Raw genomic sequence first — 21239 nt, 5'->3', positions numbered from 1 at the left:
TTTTATTCTTTGCCACGTAATAAGAAAATGGCAGCTCCTTTTGTTTGCTCCTTAATGCCAGTCATGTTACTTTGGTTTTTCTTCTACTAGTCATACAGGTTTACTTACAACTCTACACATAAATCGTGCTCACTCTCAATTTTCCAGCATCGTTTGCAAGAGTGTTTCAACAGAAAAGTTTCCCCCTTTATCCATTTCACCTAACCAATTCCTACTCCTCCCAACTGTAATGACATTCATTGCTTCCAAGAATTTGGCCCTTAATGCACCTTTCTTTTTACCTTTTTCATGTATGTATATTTCATCTTCCATAAAACATTTAGTCCCTCAATAGCAAGGGTTACATAGAGTTGAGGCCCATTAAGCTAACGGCCCGGGGTTGTTTAACCATTTACTTTCCCAGAGATGCTCTCCTGGGAACACAGGGTAGAACAAATGGATTTTGGCAGTTGAGAGAGCGATGGCCAAACCTTTGGTGATTTTGAAACCTATCCGGCCATGAGAGGCTTCAGTAGCAGAGGCTCAGCCACGGAAATCTCAAATATCGTGAATGATGCCTAATGGCAATGACCGATCAAGGGCCCAGGTGTCCTGACAATCTGGAGGGCCCCAGGTCCAAAAGGAGTCATGATGGGTGTCTGTCCCACAGTGACCCACTGCCTAAGCTCTAGATTTCTATTTTCAGGTCGTTACGCTTGATTTTTCCGGTAAAGGGACAATGATGACCACGCCAGCCCTTGATTCCTTTCCACCCTTCCTGCGTAGGGTGGTTAACAGTCTTTTCACCAAGAGGCGGTGAACCAGCTACTCCCACCGAGTCGCCGGGGCTCTCCTTCAGGTCTGCAGACAGAGGAACGAGAGCCACTCCTTGTGGCGGCGGAAGCGCACCGATGTCTCCACGCCCACCGGGAACCTTCTGCAGCGCCGCGCCCCGCCCCCCTCCCCGGCGCAGGAACCGCCCCGCCAGGCGCCGGGACCGCCCCTCCGGGCGCAGAGACCGCCCCGCCAGGCGCAGGGACCGCCCCTCCAGCGTAGGGACTGCCCCTCCAGGCGCAGGGACCGCCCCTCCGGGCTCAGCGACCGCCCCTCCGGGCTCAGCGACCGCCCCCCAAGGCGCAGGGACCGCCCCCCAAGGCGCAGGGACCGCCCCTCCAGGCGCAGCGACCGCCCCTCCGAGCTCAGCGACCGCCCCTCCGGGCTCAGCGACCGCCCCCCAAGGCGCAGGGACCGCCCCTCCAGCGTAGGGACCGCCCCTCCAGGCGCAGGGACCGCCCCTCCGGGCTCAGCGACCGCCCCTCCGGGCTCAGCGACCGCCCCCCAAGGCGCAGGGACCTCCCCCCAAGGCGCAGGGACCGCCCCTCCAGCGTAGGGACCGCCCCTCCAGGCGCAGGGACCGCCCCTCCGGGCTCAGCGACCGCCCCTCCGGGCTCAGCGACCGCCCCCCAAGGCGCAGGGACCGCCCCTCCAGCGTAGGGACCGCCCCTCCAGGCGCGGGACCGCCCCTCCAGAGTAGGGACCGCCCCTCCAGTGTAGGGACCGCCCCTCCAGTGTAGGGACCGCCCCTCCAGAGTAGGGACCGCCCCTCCAAGAGCCGGGACCTCTCCCGGCGCCGAGGCCCCGCCTTGCAGCCCGCCCATTGGCCCCGCTAGACCCTCACCCCGCCCCCGGCACGGCCCAGCCACGCCCTCCGCGTTACAGTTCCGGACACCTTGTGAGTCTGGGGATTGTTGCGTCTGGCAACCGAGCTCAGAGCTCCGCCGGGCTGGGCTCAGCTGGGAGTCCGCCGGTCTCCCCGAAAGTGACAGAGGCTTTCGTATCGCGCAAGCCCCCTCCTGGTCGCCCCGAGAGCCCCCTTTTTCTGGTGCCTCGTAGGGATGCTTTTGGTGGTCCTCGTGTTCCTGCTGCCCACAGTCTCGGGTAGGAGCCTGCAGAGCGTGCGCGCTGCTGGGGAACCGGAGCGGCTCGCGAGGCCGGCCGACTGGAACCGAGGGTGGGAGGAGATTTGCTTTTTGTCTCTCGTGAGAGTCGTGGGACTGGGTCCACTCCGGGGTCATAAAGAGTTGGGGTAGAAAGCCTGACCAGAGCGTCCGTGGGTCGGGCTGCGTGGAGATCTAGGGGAGTAGGAACTACATAGCGCTGGAAGAGAAGTTTGCTTGCGGTGGGCATTCAGCGATGCGGGGTGATGGGCGAAACTGAGGCTTGCCAAGGTCCAGGCTGGTGGTGTTCAGTCGCTAGTCGTATCTGACTTTTTGCAAACCCATGGACTGCAGCAAACCAGGCTTCCCTGTCCTTCACCATCTCCTGGAGTTTGCTCAGACTCATGTCTATTGAATCGGTGATGCCATTCAACCATCTCGTCCTCTGCCGTCCCCCTCTCCTGCTGCCTTCAGGTGACCAAATGAACCACAGACTGCTGATCTGGTGCTGGTGGTGACGGTTTGCCGTGAGTTCCCAGGTGCCTGGGCACGTAGTTAGGCTGCTGCTGTGCCTGCGGGGAGGTTTGCCCTATATTCTCTGGGCAGTTTGATAACTTGGGAGTAGGGGTGTTTGTGCCCCTGGGGCTTGGCTGGGCTAGGGAAGCCCACACAGAGTGTTCCCTGGTGTGTACTTTGTAGAAGTGGCCACCCGGTGGTGCCAAGTGTGGGCCCAGGAAGCTACTGCTTGCTTTGTGTGGGGCTGGGAAGTTCATTTGGAGGTCAGGTAAGAACATGGGCTGGGTGGGGCCCCACCCATCCCCCCCACCCACTACCCCCACCCTCCCAGTTCCTCTCTGGTGGTGGAGGCTGTAACTCAGGGTCCTGGAGGCAGCAGAAGTCACCATCCTTGTGCCCCACGTGGTGATGCCACTGACGCTGGCAGCAGCAAGGCACCAACACCCAAGAGGTATAAAAAGTAATAAGGTGGCCACAGGGCAAGACCTGTGAAAGAGGTAGCGGAGGGTGAAAAGTGCCCATTTGCGGATATTGCCAGAGGCAGCGCAGAGAGAGAAACCAAAGACTTGTGCTGCAGCGCCACCTGCTGGGGAAAAAATCTTTTAATTTCTAACGGGTGGAATCATTCTCTTCCTGCCTTATTGCACCTAGTTACCCTTTTCATGCATGTTACAGTTCCAAAGAAGTAAGTTAACCATGTATAGGGGTGAATTCTAACTAATCAAAATACTGTACGTGACATTTTATAAAAACATTAAGTCTTTTATACCCCAGCCTACCTGCTGGGAGCCTACCTGCAAAAGAAGGCAAACAGACAGAAAGTAAGAAATAGTCATGAATTGTTTCTGAAGACTTGGATTCAGTATCTTTTCTTTACACCTGATGATGCATCTACCATCCAGTTTCATCTTCCCCACCGACTGGAACCATGATTTTGTAGCACATTTTCCAAGTTTGATAAAAAGGTGTGCAGTGTTATAGAATGTAGATGTTCTTGCTTACAAGCACTGTACCAGCCTTCTAAAAAGTTTATTAATCAACCATGGACATTAATCTCAATAAACTTTTGTTTTTTATATTCATTTTAAAAGGTAGTTTGTGTAGACAGTGAGAGAAGGGGCAGGATGGTCAGGTTTCAATGAGATTTCACTTTGATCAGAGACCAGAATTTTCCTGAAGGTACTGCCTGGGCAGGGATCTGGTTTTGTGCTTGAGTACCAGAGTGATGTTTAAATTTAGCAAGCAGGTGGAGAGTCTCTGCACAACTTTTCTAAGTGTACAGGTGAACAGTTCTCTTGATGTGTAGTACAGACTGTTTCCTCTTCCTGAAACTCATCTGGAAAACTAGGGAATTTTATGAATGCAGCCTATCATATTATATAATGGCATCTGCTGTTAACATATAGCACTGCAACCCAATAATTATTATATTGTAAATTATCTAGGAAAAAACTTAGTCACAATACTAGTTTTCTGAAACTAGAAATTTTTAGTTTGAAAATCACACAGGAGTGCTCGCTTCGGCAGCACATAAACTAAAATTGGAACGATACAGAGAAGATTAGCATGGCCCCTGCGCAAGGATGACATGCAAATTCGTGAAGCATTCCATATTTTTTTACATGCCAGTCAGGATGGCTGCTATCCAAAAGTCTACAAGCAATAAATGCTGGAGAGGGTGTGGAGAAAAGGGAACCCTCTTACACTGTTGGTGGGAATGCAAACTAGTACAGCCGCTATGGAAAACAGTGTGGAGATTTCTTAAAAAACTGGAAATAGAACTGCCATATGACCCAGCAATCCCACTTCTGGGCATACACACTGAGGAAACCAGATCGGAAAGAGACATGTGCACCCCAATGTTCATCGCAGCACTGTTTATAATAGCCAGGACATGGAAGGAACCTAGATGCCCATCAGCAGATGAATGGATAAAGAAGCTGTGGTACATATACACCATGGAATATTACTCAGCCGTTAAAAAGAATTCATTTGAATCAGTCCTAATGAGACGGATGAAACTGGAGCCCCTTATACAGAGTGAAGTAAGCCAGAAAGATAAAGAACATTACAGCATACTAACACATATATATGGAATTTAGAAAGATGGTAACGATAACCCTATATGCAAAACAGAAAAAGAGACACAGAAATACAGAACAGACTTTTGAACTCTGTGGGAGAAGGTGAGGGTGGGATGTTTCGAAAGAACAGCATGTATACTATCTATGGTGAAACAGATCACCAGCCCAGGTGGGATGCATGAGACAAGTGCTCGGGCCTGGTGCACTGGGAAGACCCAGAGGAATCGGGTGGAGAGGGAGGTGGGAGGGGGGATCGGGATGGGGAATGTGTGTAACTCTATGGCTGATTCATATCAATGTATGACAAAACCCACTGAAATGTTGTGAAGTAATTAGCCTCCAACTAATAAAAAAAAAAGAAAGAAAGAAAGAAAATCACACAGGAGTAAAGAATTCAGTATTCTGAGTAAGAGAAGAAATTTGGTAATTAAAAAGCATGGTATTGGACTCAATCATTAAACCTTGTATGTTTAAACCTTGTGTTCAACTGGTTGCCAAAGCATACATTCCAAACTGTATATAGTTGAAAGTGTGCCTTTCATGATGCCCGTTAGTGGGAAGAAATACTCGTTAGCTAAATGGATTAAATCATCCCATTGACATTTTTCTTTTCATATTAGAAATTCTTTCTTCATGATATGGTTTCAAGATAGGTAGTGAAATCAGATACATAAACAAATGACACTTGTATAATTTAATTTTGGACATGCTATTAACTTGATTTCTCTCTTGGTTCCAGGAAACTCTGGATGGTGTTATATATTTGTATCTATTAATAGGAATTATATTGCATTTCTAATCCATTTTTCCTACTGTAAAATGATGATGTATGGCTCAAAGTATTCAGTATATTTAATGTTATTCATAAAATTCAATGCTATCCTGATTTTTTTGTTGTTCTTGTTCAGTCGCTAAGTTGTGTCCGACTCTGCAATCCCATGAACTACAGCAAACCAGGCTTCCATGTCCTTCACTGTCTCCCAGAGCTTGCTCAAATTTATGTCCATTGAGTTGGTAATACTACCTAACCATCTCGTTCTCTGCCCCCCTGTTCTCCTTTTGCCTTCAGTCCTTCCCAGCATCAGGGTCTTTTCCAATGAGATGGCTCTTCACATCAGGTGGCCAAAGTTTTGGAGTTTCAGCTTCAGCACCAGTCCTTCAAACGAATATTAGGATTGATTGGTTTGATCTCCTTGCTGTCCAAGGGACTTGTAAGAGTCTTCTCCATTACCACAATTCCAAAGCATTGATTTTTTGGCACTCAGCCTTCTTTATGGTCCAATTCTCATATCTGTACATGACTACTGGAAAAACCATAGCTTTGACTATACATACCTTTATCAGCAAAGTGATGTCTTTACTTTTTAACACGTTGTCTAGGTTTGCCATAGCTTTCCTTCCAAGGAGCAAACATCTTTTGATTTCATGGCTGCAGTCTCAGTCCACAGTGATTTTGGAGCCCAAGAAAATAAAATCTGTCACTGCTTCTACTTTTTCCACATCTATTTGCCATGAAGTGATGGGACCTGATGCCATGATCTTGGCTTTTAGAATGCTGAGTTTCAAGCCAGCTTTTTCAGTCTCCTCTTTCACCGTCAAGAGGCTCTTTATTTATTGATTGATTTTTAAGAGGCTCTTTAGTACTGATCTTTAAACTCTGTTTTTAATAACTGCATCCTTTTTTGTTTGTTTGTTTGTTGCTTTTGTTTTGGGCAGTTGATTGAGGAGATTTCATATATTAAGACCAGAATAGTGGAAATGTTGAAAACATTTTGCCAAAAGTGGATCTCAGCACTTTGTGTAGTGAAATGTTGGACAGAATGTCAAGAGAGGAGTTTAGAATTCAGAAAATGATGAAAAAGGAGGATAACATTTCACTTGTTTAGAGTTCTCTCTTGACTAGTCTTTCGATCTAAAGACCTAGACCCAAAGAATAAGAAAGAAAAGTTCCCTCAGGGATCAAAATAGTCTATCTCCCATCCCCTTAGGTCCTATAACCTTATAGGAAAGGCCTCTGCATCCTTTTAGCACTTTAAGACTTTAACCAATGTGTCTCCACCGTAATATTTTACACTATTTTCTAACATTTATAAGATTTTCAAGAGCACAGATAATTAAAAGGAAGAGGACTTGCTGAAGTAGGAACAACACTGTCCTAGGGAAGAACCCCCCACAAAAAAAGGACAGAGGTAAAAAAAATTCTAAAAGCATAGCAATATAACAGCTTCACTGTCCGGATGCATTGGATAAACAGCCCAAAGAGCTACTGCAGGGAGTTTCTAAGGGAAGGCACAATTCATTAATCAGTGAAAGAAGATTAAATGATTACTACTGGAACATCCAAGAAACCGATTTTTACTAAGGCTATTCAAAGTAATAAAATTTGATATTTCAAGGGTTTCCATTTATTTGCAAAATGCTCAATTCACTAATACAAAACACATAAAAGGAAGTCATAATTTTAAATATTTTAGTCAATATTTATTTTGATCTATGATATCTACAAGGCTTGCCATAGCATGTCTTGAGCACCCAGTGTGTACAGAGTGTAGTACAAAAAGAAGGTATATGCTCCCTGCCCTCTAGGACCTTGCCTTCTGAGAAGAAACTGAACCCAAAGTGATAGGTGATCATATGCTTGTGTTTCAAACTATGGAACCATAATCTCATAGAAGACCTCTTAGAGGAGAGGTGAATGTCAAAATAATGAATTTAGAAAGAAGTGGGGAAGGACACATACCTATAAACATATTTTAAAACCAAAAACATTGATGCTATCTCTTCAATTTAGTGTTGAATGAATTTCACCTTAATCCTCAACAAACCAAAAGCTCATCGATTATCATTTCAAATAAGCAAGGCACATCCTTTGCAACAATTACCACTTGGGTAAAAGCAAGAACAGTCATTTAAAATCTTGCCAAGAATCTTTCTGTTTATTCTGTACTACCTACCTGATGCCAGGCCAGAGTCCCTGCCTGATGAAAGAAATAAGCTACTTTATTTTCATGTTCTTATTCTCTTTATTCCTAGATGCCTGTGGTGATCCACCAAGGTTTGAAACTATGAGGCTCCAGGGTGCTCCTAAACCCAGGTATCGTCCTGGGGAACGTATACAATATGACTGTCGCCTAGGTTTCAAGCCCATAATTCCTCTTCGTTCCAGATCTGCTGTTTGTGAGGATGACAATACATGGTCAGCTCTCGAGGAGGCCTGTACAAGTAAGTAAACTTTTTTTTTTTTTATTTCTCTGGAGAATTTCACACATTTTAGTGCACATATTCGTCTACTGCAATAATGGTTCTCTCATGTGAATATAGGTTTTAGATGGCAATGCATTTTTTCAGGCTTAAAAAATCCCCAAAGAATCTTTTTCTTGGCAATTGGTTACCTAGGTAGATATTAATCATGTTTGGCCATATAATATGGAAAGAAATAATAATTAAATGAATAATAAGATCCCCATGAATTCAAACAAGAATTGCAGAATTTTGAATTTGATTTAAATCTATTTTCTAAATTGCTGTAAACCAACAAATTTTAATATTTTCTCTTAGGAAAATCATGTCCTAATCTGGGAGATCCAATGAATGGTCAAGTTTACTTTGTCAATGGAAGTATTCTGTTTGGTTCACAGGCTCACTTTGTTTGTAATCAGGGGTAAGTAAGATGTTACTTACAGAAAATAAGGTTAAATGTTACTAACTGTATTTTGGTTTTGCTCCCTTCTTAAGCATTCCTATAAACTTGATTTCATCTTGCTTTCTATGTGACAACTTATACTTGTGGCCAAACAACTTTTGCATTTTTTATGAATATTTGAAATATGTGCAATTAGAAAGACATTTAAGTTGAAGTAAAGCAAAATTGTATAATTTATGATATGTAATAATAAATCTATTGTATGCATTAAAAGTGTAGTAATCATGGTAACTTTATTTTTTGACAATAAAGTGTACCCTATTTAAAATTGCCAATTCTCTAAGCTGAAGTGAGGCTTTTAGAAATAGGAGGTAGAATTGTCAACCAAACTCTGGCTTAAAATTCAGCATTCAAAAACCTAAGATCATGGCATCCGGTGCCATCACTTCATAACAATAGATGGGGAAACAATGGAAACAGTGATAGACTTTATTTTCTTGGGCTCCAAAATCACTGCAGATAGTGACTACAGCCATGAAATTAAAGGATGCTTGCTTCTTGGAAAGAAAGCTATGGCCAATCTAAACAGCATATTAGAAAGCAGAGACACTGCGTTGCTGACAAAAGTCCGTCTAGTCAAAGCTATAGTTTTTCCAGTAGTCATGTATAGATGTGAGAGTTGGACTAGAAAGAAAGCTGAGCGCCAAAGAATTGATGCTTTTGAACTGTGGTGTTGGAGAAGACTCCTGATAGTCCCTTGGAGACTATCAGAAGTCCCAAGGACACTTGGAGTCCCAAGGAGATCCAACTAGTCCATCCTAAAGGAAATCAGTCCTGGATATTCATTGGAATATTCATATGCTGAAGCTCCAATACTTTGGCCACCTGATGCGAAGAACTGGCTCATTAGAAAAGACCCTTATGCTGGGAAAGATTGAAGGCAGGAGGAGAAGGGGACGACAGAGGATGAGATGGTTGGCTGGCATCACCGACTTGATGGACATGAGTTTGAGCAAGCTCCGGGAGATGGTGATGGACAGGGCAGTCTGGTGTGCTGCAGTGCATGGGGTCGCAAAGAGTCGGACGTGACGGAGCGACTGAACTGAATTGCTTTGCCATGCTGTATTGGTTTCTACCATACGGCAAGGCAAATCAGCCATAATTATATGTTTATTCCCTCCCTCTTGAGCCTCCCTTGTTCCTGTCATCCCACCCCTGTGGGCTCCTTGTGAGAGATAGCAGCTTCCCACTAGCTATCTGTTTTACATATGACAGGATATATATGTCAAGGCTACTTTCTCAATTCATCTTACTCTCTTCTTCCCCCACAGTGACCAAAAGGCCATTCTCTAAGTCAGGGTCTCCATTCCTTCACTGCAAATAGATTCACCAGTACTACTTTTCTAGATTCCAGATATATGTGTATAATATGAGATTTTTTTTTCTGACTTACTTCACCCTGTATAACAGGCTCTAAGTTCATCCACCTCACTAGAATTGACTTACATTTTTTTCCTTTTTTATGGGCTGAGTAATATTCCATTGTGTGTATGTTCTACATCTTCCTTATCCATTTATCTCTCGACAGGCATCTAGGTTGCTTCCATGTCCTGGCTAATGTAAATCGTGCTGCAATGAACACTGGGTGCATGTGTCCTTTGAATTGTGGTTCTCTCAAGGCATGTGCCCAGCAGTGAGATTGCTGGGTCATATGGAAGATTTATTCCTAATTTGTTAAAGAATCTTCATACTGCTCTTCATAGTTGCTGTATCATTTACATACTCACCAACAGTGCAAGAGGGTTCCCTTTTCTCCACATCCTGCCCAGCATTTATTGTTCGTAGTTTTTTGATGATGGCCATTTTGATCGTTGTGGGGTGGTACCTGATTGTAACTTTGGTTGCATCTCTCTAATAATAAGGGATGTTGAGCATTTCTTCATGTATTTATTGGCAATCTGTCTTCTTTGGAGAAATGTCTGTTTACGGCTTGTGCCCATTTTTGATTGGGCCTTTTGTTTTTCTAAGACTGAGCTGTGTGACCTGTTTATATATTCTGGAGATTAATCCTTCGTCAGGTGTTTCATCTGCAATTATTTTCTCTCATTCTGAGCATTGTCTTTTCATCCTGTTTATTGTTTCCTTATCTGTGCAAAAAAAAGCTTTGACGTTTAGTTAGGTCCCATTTGTTTATTTTTGTTTTTATTTCCATTGCTCTAGGAGGTGGGTCAAAGAGGATCTTGCTGTGATTTATGTTAAAGAGTATATTGCCTGTATTTTCCTCAGACAGCTTACAGTTTCTGGCCTTATATTTAAGTCTTTAATCCATTGTGAGTTATTTTTTTGTATGGTGTTAGGAAGTGTTCTAATTTCATTCTTTTACATATAGCTGTCCATTTCCCCCAGCACCACTTATTGAAGAGACTGTCTTTTCTCCATCATGTATTCTTGCCACCTTTGTCAAAGATAAGGTACCCATGGCCGTGTGGGTTTATTCCTGGGCTTTCTATCTTGTTCTGTTTGTTTTTATTTTTGTTTTTGTGCCAGTACCATATACTGTCCTGATGACTGTAGCTTTGTAGCTTTGTAGCATAGTCTGATGGAGAAGGCAGCAGCACCCCACTCCAGTACTCTTGCCTGGAAAATCCCACGGACAGAGGAGCCTGGTAGGCTGCAGTCCATGGGGTTGCAAAGAGTCAGACATGACTGAGCGACTTGACTTTCACTTTTCACTTTCATGCATTGGAGAAGAAAATGGCAACCCACTCCAGTGTTCTTGCCTGGAGAATCCCAGGGACAGGGGAGCCTGGTGGGCTGCTGTCTATGGGGTCGCACAGAGTCGGACACGACTGATGTGACTTAGCAGCAGCAGCAGCATATTCTGAAGTCAGGAAGGTTGATTCCTCCAGTTCTATTTTTCTTTCTCAAGATTTTTCTGGCCATTTGGGATTTTTTGCACTTCCATACAAATAGTGAAATTTTTGTTCTGCTTCTGTGAAAAATGCCATTGTTAGTTTCATAGGAATTGCATTGACTCTGTAGATTGCTTTGAGTAGTATAGTCATTTTGAAAATATTGATTCTTCCAATTCAAGAACATGGTATATCTCTCCATCTATTATGGTCATCATGGATTTCTTTCTTGTAGTTTTCTGCATACAGATGTTTTGACTCTTTAGGTAGGTTAATTCCTTATTTTATTGCTTTTGTTGCAGTGGTGAATGGGATTGTTTCCTTAATTTCTCTTTCTGATTTTTCATTGTTAGTGTATAGGAATGCAAGGGATTTCTCTCCATTAATTTTTTCATCCTGTAACTTTAATAAATTTATTGATTAGCTCTAGTAATTTTATGGTGATAACTTTAGGGTTTTTTCTGTATGGTATCATGTCATCTGCAAACAGTGCAAGTTTTCGTCTTCTTTTCCAATTCTGGATTCAATATTTCTTTTTCTTCTCTGATTGCCATGGCTAGGATTTCCAAAACTATATTGAATGATAATGGTGAGAGTGTGCACCATTGTCTTCTTCCTGATCTTAGAGGAAATGCTTTCAATGTTTCACAACTGAGAAAAATGTTTGCTGTGAGTTTCTCATATATGGCCTTTATTGTGTTGAGGTTGGTTCCCTCTGTGACCACTTTCTGGGAAGTTTTTGTAGATGGGTGTTGAATTCTGTCAAACCTCTTTCTGCATATATTGAGGTGATCATAGGGCTTTTATTCTTAATTTGTTCACATGGTGTATCACGCCAATTGATTTGTGGATATTGAAAAATCCTCGCTTTCCTGGGATAAAGCCCACTTCATAATGGTGGAGGTACATTTTAATGTATTGTTCAATTTGAATTGCTAGTATTTTGTTGAAGATTTTTGCATCTATGTTCTTCAATAATAGTGCCTATAATTTTCTTTTATGTGGTATCTTTGTCTGGCTTTTTTATTAGCATGATGGTGGCCTCATAGAATGAGTTTAGAAGTGTTCTTCCCTCTGTAATTTTTAGAATAGTTTGAGAATGTTAACTCGTCTTTAAATGTTTAATAGAATTCACCTGTGAAAACATCTCATCCTGGACTTTCATTTGTTGGGAATTTTTTAATTAACTTTCAATTTTAGTACTTGTAATTGGTCTGTTCATATTTTCTCTTTTTTTCTGGTTCAGTCTTAGGAGAGTGTACCTTTCAAAAAATTTTTGCATTCCTTCCAGGTTGTCCATTTTATCAGCATAGAGTTGCTCATAGTATTCTCTTATGGTCGTTTGTATTTCTGCATCTTCTGTTGTAACTTCTCCTTTTACATTTCTAATTTTATTGATTTGAATCTTTTTTTTTAACTTGATGAATCTAGCTAAGGTTTGTCAATTTTATCTTCTTAAAGAACCAATTTTTAGTTTTATTAATCTTTTTTATTGTTTCCTTCATTTCTTTTTCAGTTATATCTGCTCTGCTCTTTATGATTTCTTTCCTTTTACTAATTATTGGGTTTTTTTTCTTCTTTTTCTAGTTACTTTGTGTGTAAGGTTAAGCTGTTTATTTGATGTTTCTGTTGTTTCTTGAGGTAGGCTTGTATTGCTGCAAGCCTCCCTCTTAGTACTATTTTTGCTGAGTCCCATAGGTTTTCAATTTTTGTGTTTTCATTGTCATTTGTTTCTATATATTCTTTGAATTCTTCAGTGACCTCTTGGTCACTGAAGCATATTTAGAAGCATATTGTTTAATCTCCATGTATTTGTGTTTTTTTAATTTTTTTCCTACAGTTGATAAATAATCTTATACTACTGTGGTCACAAAAAATACCTGATGCAATTTTAACTTTCTTAAATTTACCAAGCCTTGATTTCTGACCTAAGATGTGACATATCCTGGAGAATATTTCATTTGCATTTGAGAAAAAAGTGAATTCTGCTGCTTTTGGATGGAATGTCTGTAGATATCAATTAGCTCCATTTGGTTCAGTGTGTGGTTTAAGGCTCACATTTCCTTATTAGTTTTAATTTTTTGTCTAGATGACCAGTCCATTGGTGTGAATGCATTGTTGTGTTACCATTGATTTCCCCTTTCATAGTTGTTACCATTTGCCTTATGTATTGAGGTGCTCCTATGATCAGTGCATATGTATTTGTAATTGTTGTATCTTCTTGGACTGATCCCTTGGTCATTATGTAGTGTTCTTCCTTGTCTCTGTAGCAGTCTTTAGTTTGGTCTATCTAGTTTATCTGATGTGGGTATTACTGCTCCAACTTTCTTTTGATTTCTATTTGCCTGGAATATCTTTTTCCAGCCCCTCACTTTCAGTCTATATTTGTCCCTAGGTCTAGAGTGAGTCTCTTATAGATAGCATATATAAGGGTATTGTTTTTGTACCCATTCAGCCAATCTCTGTCTTTTGTTTGGATGCATACATTTAGGTAATTATTGATATGTATGATCCTATTACCATTTACTTTATTGCTTGGCCTTTTTTTAGGTCTTTATATTTTGTTTCATATCTAGAAAAATTCCTTTAACATTTGTTGTAAAGGTAGTTTTGTGGTTCTGAATTCTCTTAGCTTTTGCTCATCTGTAAACTTGTGATTTCTCCATTGAATATGAATGAGATCCTTGCTGAGTAGAGTAATTTTAGTTGTAGGTTTTTCCCTTTTATCACTTTAAGTATATCCTACTGCTCTCTTCTGGCCTGAAGAGTTTCTCCTGAAAGATCCAGGTGTTAATTTCATGGAGATTCCCTTGTATGTTATTTGTTGCTTTTCAATTTGTTATTTGCTGCTTTCAATATCTGTTCTTTATGTTTAATTTTTGTTAGCTTGATTAACATGTGTCTTGGCATGTTTCTCTTTGGGTTTATCCCAAATGGGACTCTCTGGGCTTCCTGGACTTGGGTGGCTATTTCCTTTCCCATGTTACAGGTTTTAATTGTAATCTCCTCAAATATCTTCTCATAATTTTCTTTTTCTCATTCTCTGCTGGGACCTCTGTAATTTGAATGTTGGTTTGCATAATGTTTTCCCAGAGGTCTCTGAGACTGTCCTCACTTATTTTCATTCTTCCTTATTCTCTGCTTCAGTTATTTCTACCGTTCTATCTTCCTGCTCACTTACCATTCTTTTGCCTCCGTTATTTTGCTATCGGCTCCCTCCAGTGCGCTTTTTGTTCCGGTTGTTGCCTTGCTCGTTGCATCTTCCAAGTCCTTATCAAGCATTTCTTGTGTCTTCTCCATCCATGCCTCCATTCTCTCTCTCTGTGCCTCCATTTTATTTCTGAGGCTTTGGGTCATCTTTACTGTCATTACTCTGAACTTTTTCAGGTAGACTGCACATTTTCTCTTCATTTGTTTGGTCTTGTGAGTTCTCACCCAGCTCTTTCACATGCTACATGCTTCTTTGTCTTTTTAGTTTGTTTAATTTACTGTGCTTGGGTCTGCTTTTCACAGGCTGCCAGGATGTGGTTCCTCTTACTTGTGGTGTCTGTCCCCCGTGGGTGGGGTTGTTTTCCTGGTAGGGAGTGCTCAGGCCTGTAATGGTGGTTGGAGGTGGATCCTGTCTCTAAAGGGCAGTGCTATACACCCAGTAGTGTATTTTGAGATGTCCGTGAACATTGGTATGGCTTTGAGCAGACTGTCTGCTAATGGGTAGGGTCCTATTTCTGTTTTGCTAATTGTTTGGCATGAAGTGTCCAGCACTGGAACTTGCTGGCCTTTGTGTCAGGCCAGGTCATACTGTTGAGATAGAGGCCTTTTGGAGAGTTCTTGCCAATTAATATTCCATGAGGTTGAAAGTTCTCTGGTGGTCTAACATCATGGATCAGGTCTCCTATCTCAGAGTTTCAGGCCTAACCCCAGGGCTGGAGCACCAAGATTCCACAAGCCATACAGCACAGAAGAGAAAGAAAAAGAAAAAGACAGAAGAAAAAGAAAAATTCAAACAAACAAATAATGGACAAAGGCCCAAGAAAAATATCAAAAGCAGCATTTAACATATAATAACATACTATCAAACTCACAAACTCAAAAAAATATATATTTTTTAAAGAATGAAAATGGGAACAAAAAAATGAAGAGAGCAATTAAACCATAAACAAATCCATAAGTGAAAACAAACAGAAACTAGACTAGCAAAAATACAAAATCAAAAACATGAGGAAAACTGTAATATAATGAGAAAGTACTGTGGAATTAGGAAACACATTTGAAAAAATTTATTTAAAAGCAAAAAGCATTAAGTAGAGGAAAAATAAAAGCAATAGTAAAGAACAACAATAAAACAATACAAAAAAGAAGAAAGGAAAAATATAGAGAGAAAGATTGGTAGTAAGAAGAATATTTTCCTGTGGCTTTCAGTTCTCCATGTCCAAGTCACACAGAGATCTCCAGCAAGTCTGCCTGCTCAGGAAGGCCTCCAAAAATTCTAGGAAGGTCTCTGGAATCTGCTGTGGGCACTGTGGGGTCAGCTCAGATGTAGGTCTGGTTTTACTCCAGCTTTTACTTGCTTACAAAGTCTACAGTTGCCCTCAAAGTCCACAGCCTTAAGTTAATTGTGGGGATTTAGTCTGCTGCTCGTGGGGCTACACAAAGGAATTCTCTTCCTCTGAGTCCCTGGTGCCCAGTTTTGGTTTTGGCCCCATCTCTTTTTATAGACCATCCTCTGGTGTGTGTTCCCCGCCCAGACAATGCAGGCAAAAGCTGCGGCTTATTAGGGCTCACTTGCATAGTCAGTCTGGGCAGAGGGAATGATGCGGCGGAAGCAGTTGGGAAGTGCAAGGAAAACCTGTGGCCACAGAGACCTGTAGGGAGTTACTACAGCCTCAGGCAGGTCGCCTGCTCCCCCAGGGGAACTGGCCCCAGGTCGAGGGCCCCTTGGCAGCGCCAAGCAGCACAGGTATGGGCAGTGGCTTTTGCCTGCTGACAGCTTGGTGGGAGCCGCGGTGGACGTCATGCCAACCTCTGGGGCGGGGTTCTGCCGTGGCACTTTGCCACCTATCTCTGGCGCTTGCTTTGGTGGCAGCCAGCCTGCTTGCCCACCTCTGGGACCATAGACCGCAGCGCATCTCACCTCTGGCATTCACGAAGGCAGTGTCCTGCCGTCTGCAAGCACGCAGAGCTGGAAGGCCCCCACAGCAACGACCTCTTACCTCTCTGGCTGGCACAGGCTTTTCCCTGGAGTCCCTCGGCTGTGTTGCACCAGGCCCCTCAGGCTTTCATCATGACACTCAACCCCAGTCCTCTCCCTATGGTCTGATCGCCAAAGCCTGAGCCCCAACACCCAGCCACCGCTCAACATGGCAGGCGAGCTAACAAATGTCTCAGACTGGGGAGTGCTGTCAGCACTGATGTCTGTGGTGAAGTCTTTCCACTTCTTTTTCCAAATACCTGTTGCTGTGCTCCCCTCTGAGGTTCTGAAGCTCACCCCTTCCTCCGCCCACTAGGGGATCTCCCAGTGTGTAGGAACGTTCCCTCCTTCAGAGCTCCCTCCCAGAGGCACAGGACATGTCCCCATACCTTTGTCTCCTTTTTTTAAAAATTTCTTTTGCCCTACCCCGTGGAAATTAGCTTGCCTTTTTGGAAGTCTGGGGTCTCTGCCAGCATTCCGTAGATATTCTATAGGAGTTGTTCCACAGGCAGATTTATTTTGGTGTATTTGTGGGGAGGAAGATGGTTTCTATGTTTTACTTCTCAGCCATCTTGAAATCCCCCTCTTGTAGAAGGATTGGCATAACTTCTCTTTTAAACATCTAGCAGAATTAAAGAGTTGAAAAACATCAGATTCAGGACTTTTTCTTTAATGGAAGACTTTTGGTTACTGATTCAATCTACTCACTTCATATTCAATTCATCATATTCAAGTCATATTCAAGTCATATTCAATTCAAATTTTGTAATTTTTTAATGAAGTTTTGGTAGATACTGTTTTACAAGGATTTGTTCATTGTATCTAGGCTATCATTTGTTGGCATTAAATTATTCATAGAGGTCTCATAATATTTTTAATTCTGTAGACCTAAGTGATAATATCCCCATTTAATTTCTGATTTGGGTAATTTAGATTTTTCTTTTTTTCTTAGTCCATCTAACTAAGGGTTTGTCAGTGTCTTTGCTCTTTTGGAAAACCAACTTTTGGTTTCATTGACATTCTTTACTAATTTCTCTTCTCTATTTTACTACTTTAATCTTTTATTATTTACTTCCTTCTGGTAGTTTTGGGTTGAAATCTTCTTTCACTAATTCCTTAAGTTGTAACATTATGTTTCTTACTTTAATTGAAGAATAATTTACCTACAAACTAAATTACTTCAGGTACATCACATAGGGATTGATATTTCTATATATTTAAAAGTGATTACCATGATCAAGTTATCATCTGTCACCATACAAGGTTTTGCACAGTTATTACTGGTTTCCTACTTTCATCCTCATAACCTCTTTCTTTCATAACTGGAAATTTGTACCTCTTCATTTCACTCACCTGATTCATTTCTCCCTCCACCCGCTCCCTCCGGAAACCACTTTTTTGTTCTCTGTGACTGGAGTGTGTTTCTGTTTTGTTGTTTTTCATTTGCTTTGTGTTTAATTGCACTTATAGATGAAATCATGCAATATTTATATTTCTCTTTCTTGCTTTTCTCACTTTGCATAATATTCTCTAGGCCTATCCTATGTTGTTGCTAATGGCAAGATTTCCCTGTGTTTATGGCTGAGCTATATATAGTCCATTGTGTTTGTTTATCCATATGTTCTTAATCCCTTTAGTCTCCTGAAGGGCATATAGTTAGCTACTGTATCTTGTCTACCTTATGCAGCAATGAACGTAGCGGTGCTGGGGAAAGTTGAAGGCAAAAGGAGAAGGGAGCGGCCGGGGATGAGGTGGTTGGATGGCATCACTGACTCAATGGACATGAGTTTGAGCAAACTCCAGGAGATAGTAAAGAAGAGGGGAGCCTGACGTGCTGCCATCCATGGGGGTCACAAAGAGTAGGACATGACTTAATGACAGAACAACTTTTTAACTCCAGGATTTCCTTTAGGCTTCTTTCTAGTTTTCCTGTCTCCTGTTTGAGATTTCCATGTTTCACACATCTTTTCTTGATTTTCTAAATTTCTTCCTTTAGTTTTTTAAGCATCATTAAGGCAGTCGTTTTTTTCTGTCAAATTTTATTGGGGGCCCGGGACCTTGGGGTTTAGGCAAGAGACCTCCCTGCCGGCAAAGAGGCACCAAAGTATGGGAATCATTTAATGTTCTTCTGGAGGCGCAGGTTGTTGGCGTGGACACATTTCTTCTTGTGGCAGTCGGCAGCACTGAGACTGAAGTGAGCCAATACTTGTGAGAGGTCGTTTACTGGCAGTGTATTTTGGAGCAAACTTGTGGAAGGAAGACTCGGTGATGCCACCCTACAGGCAAAGCACCAAGTGCAAGTTGAATCCTTTCTTGAATTTGTGGTCTGGGAGTGTGCGGTCAACCTCCAGCCATTTGCCCCCAAAATTCAAAACTGTTAGGCAAACAGGATGTCTTCCTTTTCTTGGATTTTAGCTTTGATATTCTCAGTGGGGACATTGAACTTGACCCTAAGAGTGATGTTCTTACTTGCAGGGTGTTCATAAAGATCTGCAGCTCTATGTCTCCCGCTTAGCCCCTCATTGAAGAAAAATCAGGCAGCAGAACTGACATTAACTGATTTACCACTGCAAATGCCTTCGTAAGACAGTTATTTTAAAGTCTTTGTCTAGTTCGTCTGCCAACAGTTCTCTTTCAAAGACAATTTCTTTTATTTCTTCCTTTGAATGGCTCGCACTCCTGTTTCTTTATATGTGTTGTGATTTTCTTACTGAACAAAAAACACTTGAATCTAATACTTTGGTAATTCCGAAAGTTAGATTTCCCCTCTTACCTGGGGATTGCTCTTTCATGTTCATGTTTTTGTATCTCTGTGATGAAGATCAGCCTGATATATAAACTGAAGATTGTCTCAGGTCTTCCCTGGGCACACACTGTCACTTACTTATTTCCCCTACATATGCAGTTGCTTTTGAATGTCCTGATGGTGAATGTCTGCCTCCTGAAAGGGGAAAAAGCAAACAATGAAAGGCGGAACAAAGGCCACTAAATATTTAAGCCCCTTTAGGTTACTTCATCCAGGATAGAAGGGGCTTGCAAGAATGGTGCGAGGTGTGACAAAAATGGAAGTCCATCTCTTTGATTATCTGTGATCAGAAGCAGCAATCAGTGATAAGAACACAGATCCTCATATTCGGAGGGCAGTGTCCTTTTTGACCACCTTGTCTCCCATAAGCAACTTGTAAGCTGTTCTGATGCAGAGATCATGCAGAGATCCCTGCTACACTTCTATGGGTGAGGATGGGTAGCTACCACTGTGTTAAACAAGAGTTTAAATTGACCAAAACAAGTCAATTTACCTGTCTACATCTTCACCTGGAAACTGTAAACCATCAACAGAAGGCAGTGTTCCAAAATAGTGACATCAGGCAGATTCTACCTGTGCAATTGTTATCAAGGTGGGGAGACAGATTCCTGATGCCTCTTAAATTGCTGTCATCCCAGAAATACACATTGCAAAATGGAAAAAAAAAGAAATACACATTGCAATCTAAAATCAATGAGTGAGCCTTGTGGAAAAAGTCAGCTGGAAGCAGATAGGGTATTTTTTAATGTAGTCAATTAAAAGTAATGGAACATTCAGTGAATATTTATATAGAGAGGCTCAGCTAGATACTTTGAGGGATGCCAAAACTCTTAATACGTAGATTTTTCCTAAAGAAGTTGTATCCTTCTTGAGAAATACAGCATATACAGAGAGGGGTCAAAGCATAGTAGTAAATAAGAAGTATCAAATAGATAGAATCACTCACAATCATTACAGTGAACTTCCAGAAGGAGGAGAGTGTGTATTGTGAATTTAAATCATCAGAGATTTCATCAAGTAGGAGTATTCCTGAGCTATTCCTAAGAAGTCAGGTGACTGAGTCATGTCTGAGTCTTTGCAACCCTATAAACTATAGCCCACTGGGCTCCTTTGTCCATGGGCTTCTCTAGGCAAGAAAACTGGAGTGGGTTACCACTTCCTACTCCAAGGGATCTTCCCAACCCAGGGATCGAACCTGGGTCTCCTGCACTGCAGGCAGATTCTTTACCCTTGAGCCACCAAGGGGAACCCATAATCCTAGGAAGGTGAAGACATACCTTGGAGATGTTGCAGGTTCAGTTCCAGACCACCACAATAGAGCAAGTCAAATGAGCTTTTTACATATGTTTACAAAAACAACAGCAACAACATATACCATAGCCTACTAAGTGTGTAGTAGAACTATATCTAAAAAGCATACATACATTAACTTTAAAATAGCATATTGCCAAATCTGAGCCCGCTGTAAGTCATAGTAGTAACATTCAATAGCATTGATCACAGATGACCACAACAAATATAATAATAGTTATAAAGTTTGGAATATGTGATATTTACCACAATGTGACAAGAGAAACAAACTGAGCAAACATTGTTGGGAAAATGGCACAAATAAACTTGCTTGATGCAGGGTTGCCACGCACCTTCAGTTTGTTAAAATCTCAGAAAGTTTAAGAGCAGTAAAAGAAGGTGGGTGTGTATTCTGATCTAAAAATATTAATAAGAGTTAAAACTTGCCTAGTACTCACTGTGTGCCAGAGGCTAACTCATCCAATCCTCAGAACAACCCCACGAGTTGTGTAGGGGAAGCATTAAGGAAGCATTAAGGGATTTCTCAAGCTCAAGGCAGTCATGGAGCTGGAACTTGAACCCAGGCAGGCAAGTTCTAGGGCCCTGATCTCTCTGCTTAGTCCTTACTGAGCAAAATGGTGTGAGCAAAGAGTAGAAGTGAGTGTGTGATACACGTGCCAGAGGCAGCAGACGGGCTACACTGACAAGCGTGACAGTAATTTGCACATTTTACTGTAGGCCGAAGTGGGTCCACATGCAGAACTCTCTATTCAGTTGAGTTCCAGATTTAGCATATCCATGATATTTTAAGAAACTTCTTCCTCAATTTACTATAATGTAGAAAGACAACCCTATGAACTTTTTTTTTCATTGTTATCCACATC

The 21239-nt window shown here is 42.0% G+C and overlaps 1 protein-coding gene and 1 non-coding gene across 3 annotated transcripts in view; both read left to right on the top strand.

Moving 5' to 3' along the window:
* The first annotated feature begins 1732 nt into the window (after positions 1-1732).
* Positions 1733-21239, top strand: part of LOC122708111 (membrane cofactor protein-like) — a 55468-nt gene continuing 35961 nt past the window's right edge. For both annotated transcript variants that reach the window (XM_043924229.1, XM_043924230.1), the window contains exons 1-3: positions 1733-1917; positions 7550-7738; positions 8075-8177. In XM_043924229.1, coding sequence (XP_043780164.1) covers positions 1875-1917; positions 7550-7738; positions 8075-8177 — 335 coding nt within the window. In that variant the 5' untranslated portion in view covers positions 1733-1874. The remainder of the gene's footprint in view (positions 1918-7549; positions 7739-8074; positions 8178-21239) is intronic.
* On the top strand, positions 3944-4050 carry LOC122708440. Its single transcript, XR_006345212.1, has one exon. It is a non-coding gene; the product is annotated as a U6 spliceosomal RNA (small nuclear RNA).

This window comes from Cervus elaphus, chromosome 14 (assembly GCF_910594005.1).
Source record: "Cervus elaphus chromosome 14, mCerEla1.1, whole genome shotgun sequence".
Classification (NCBI taxonomy): Eukaryota; Metazoa; Chordata; class Mammalia; order Artiodactyla; family Cervidae; genus Cervus; species Cervus elaphus.
The sequence above is the reverse complement of the archived record's forward strand: the minus strand, read 5'-3'. Positions and strand labels throughout refer to the sequence as shown.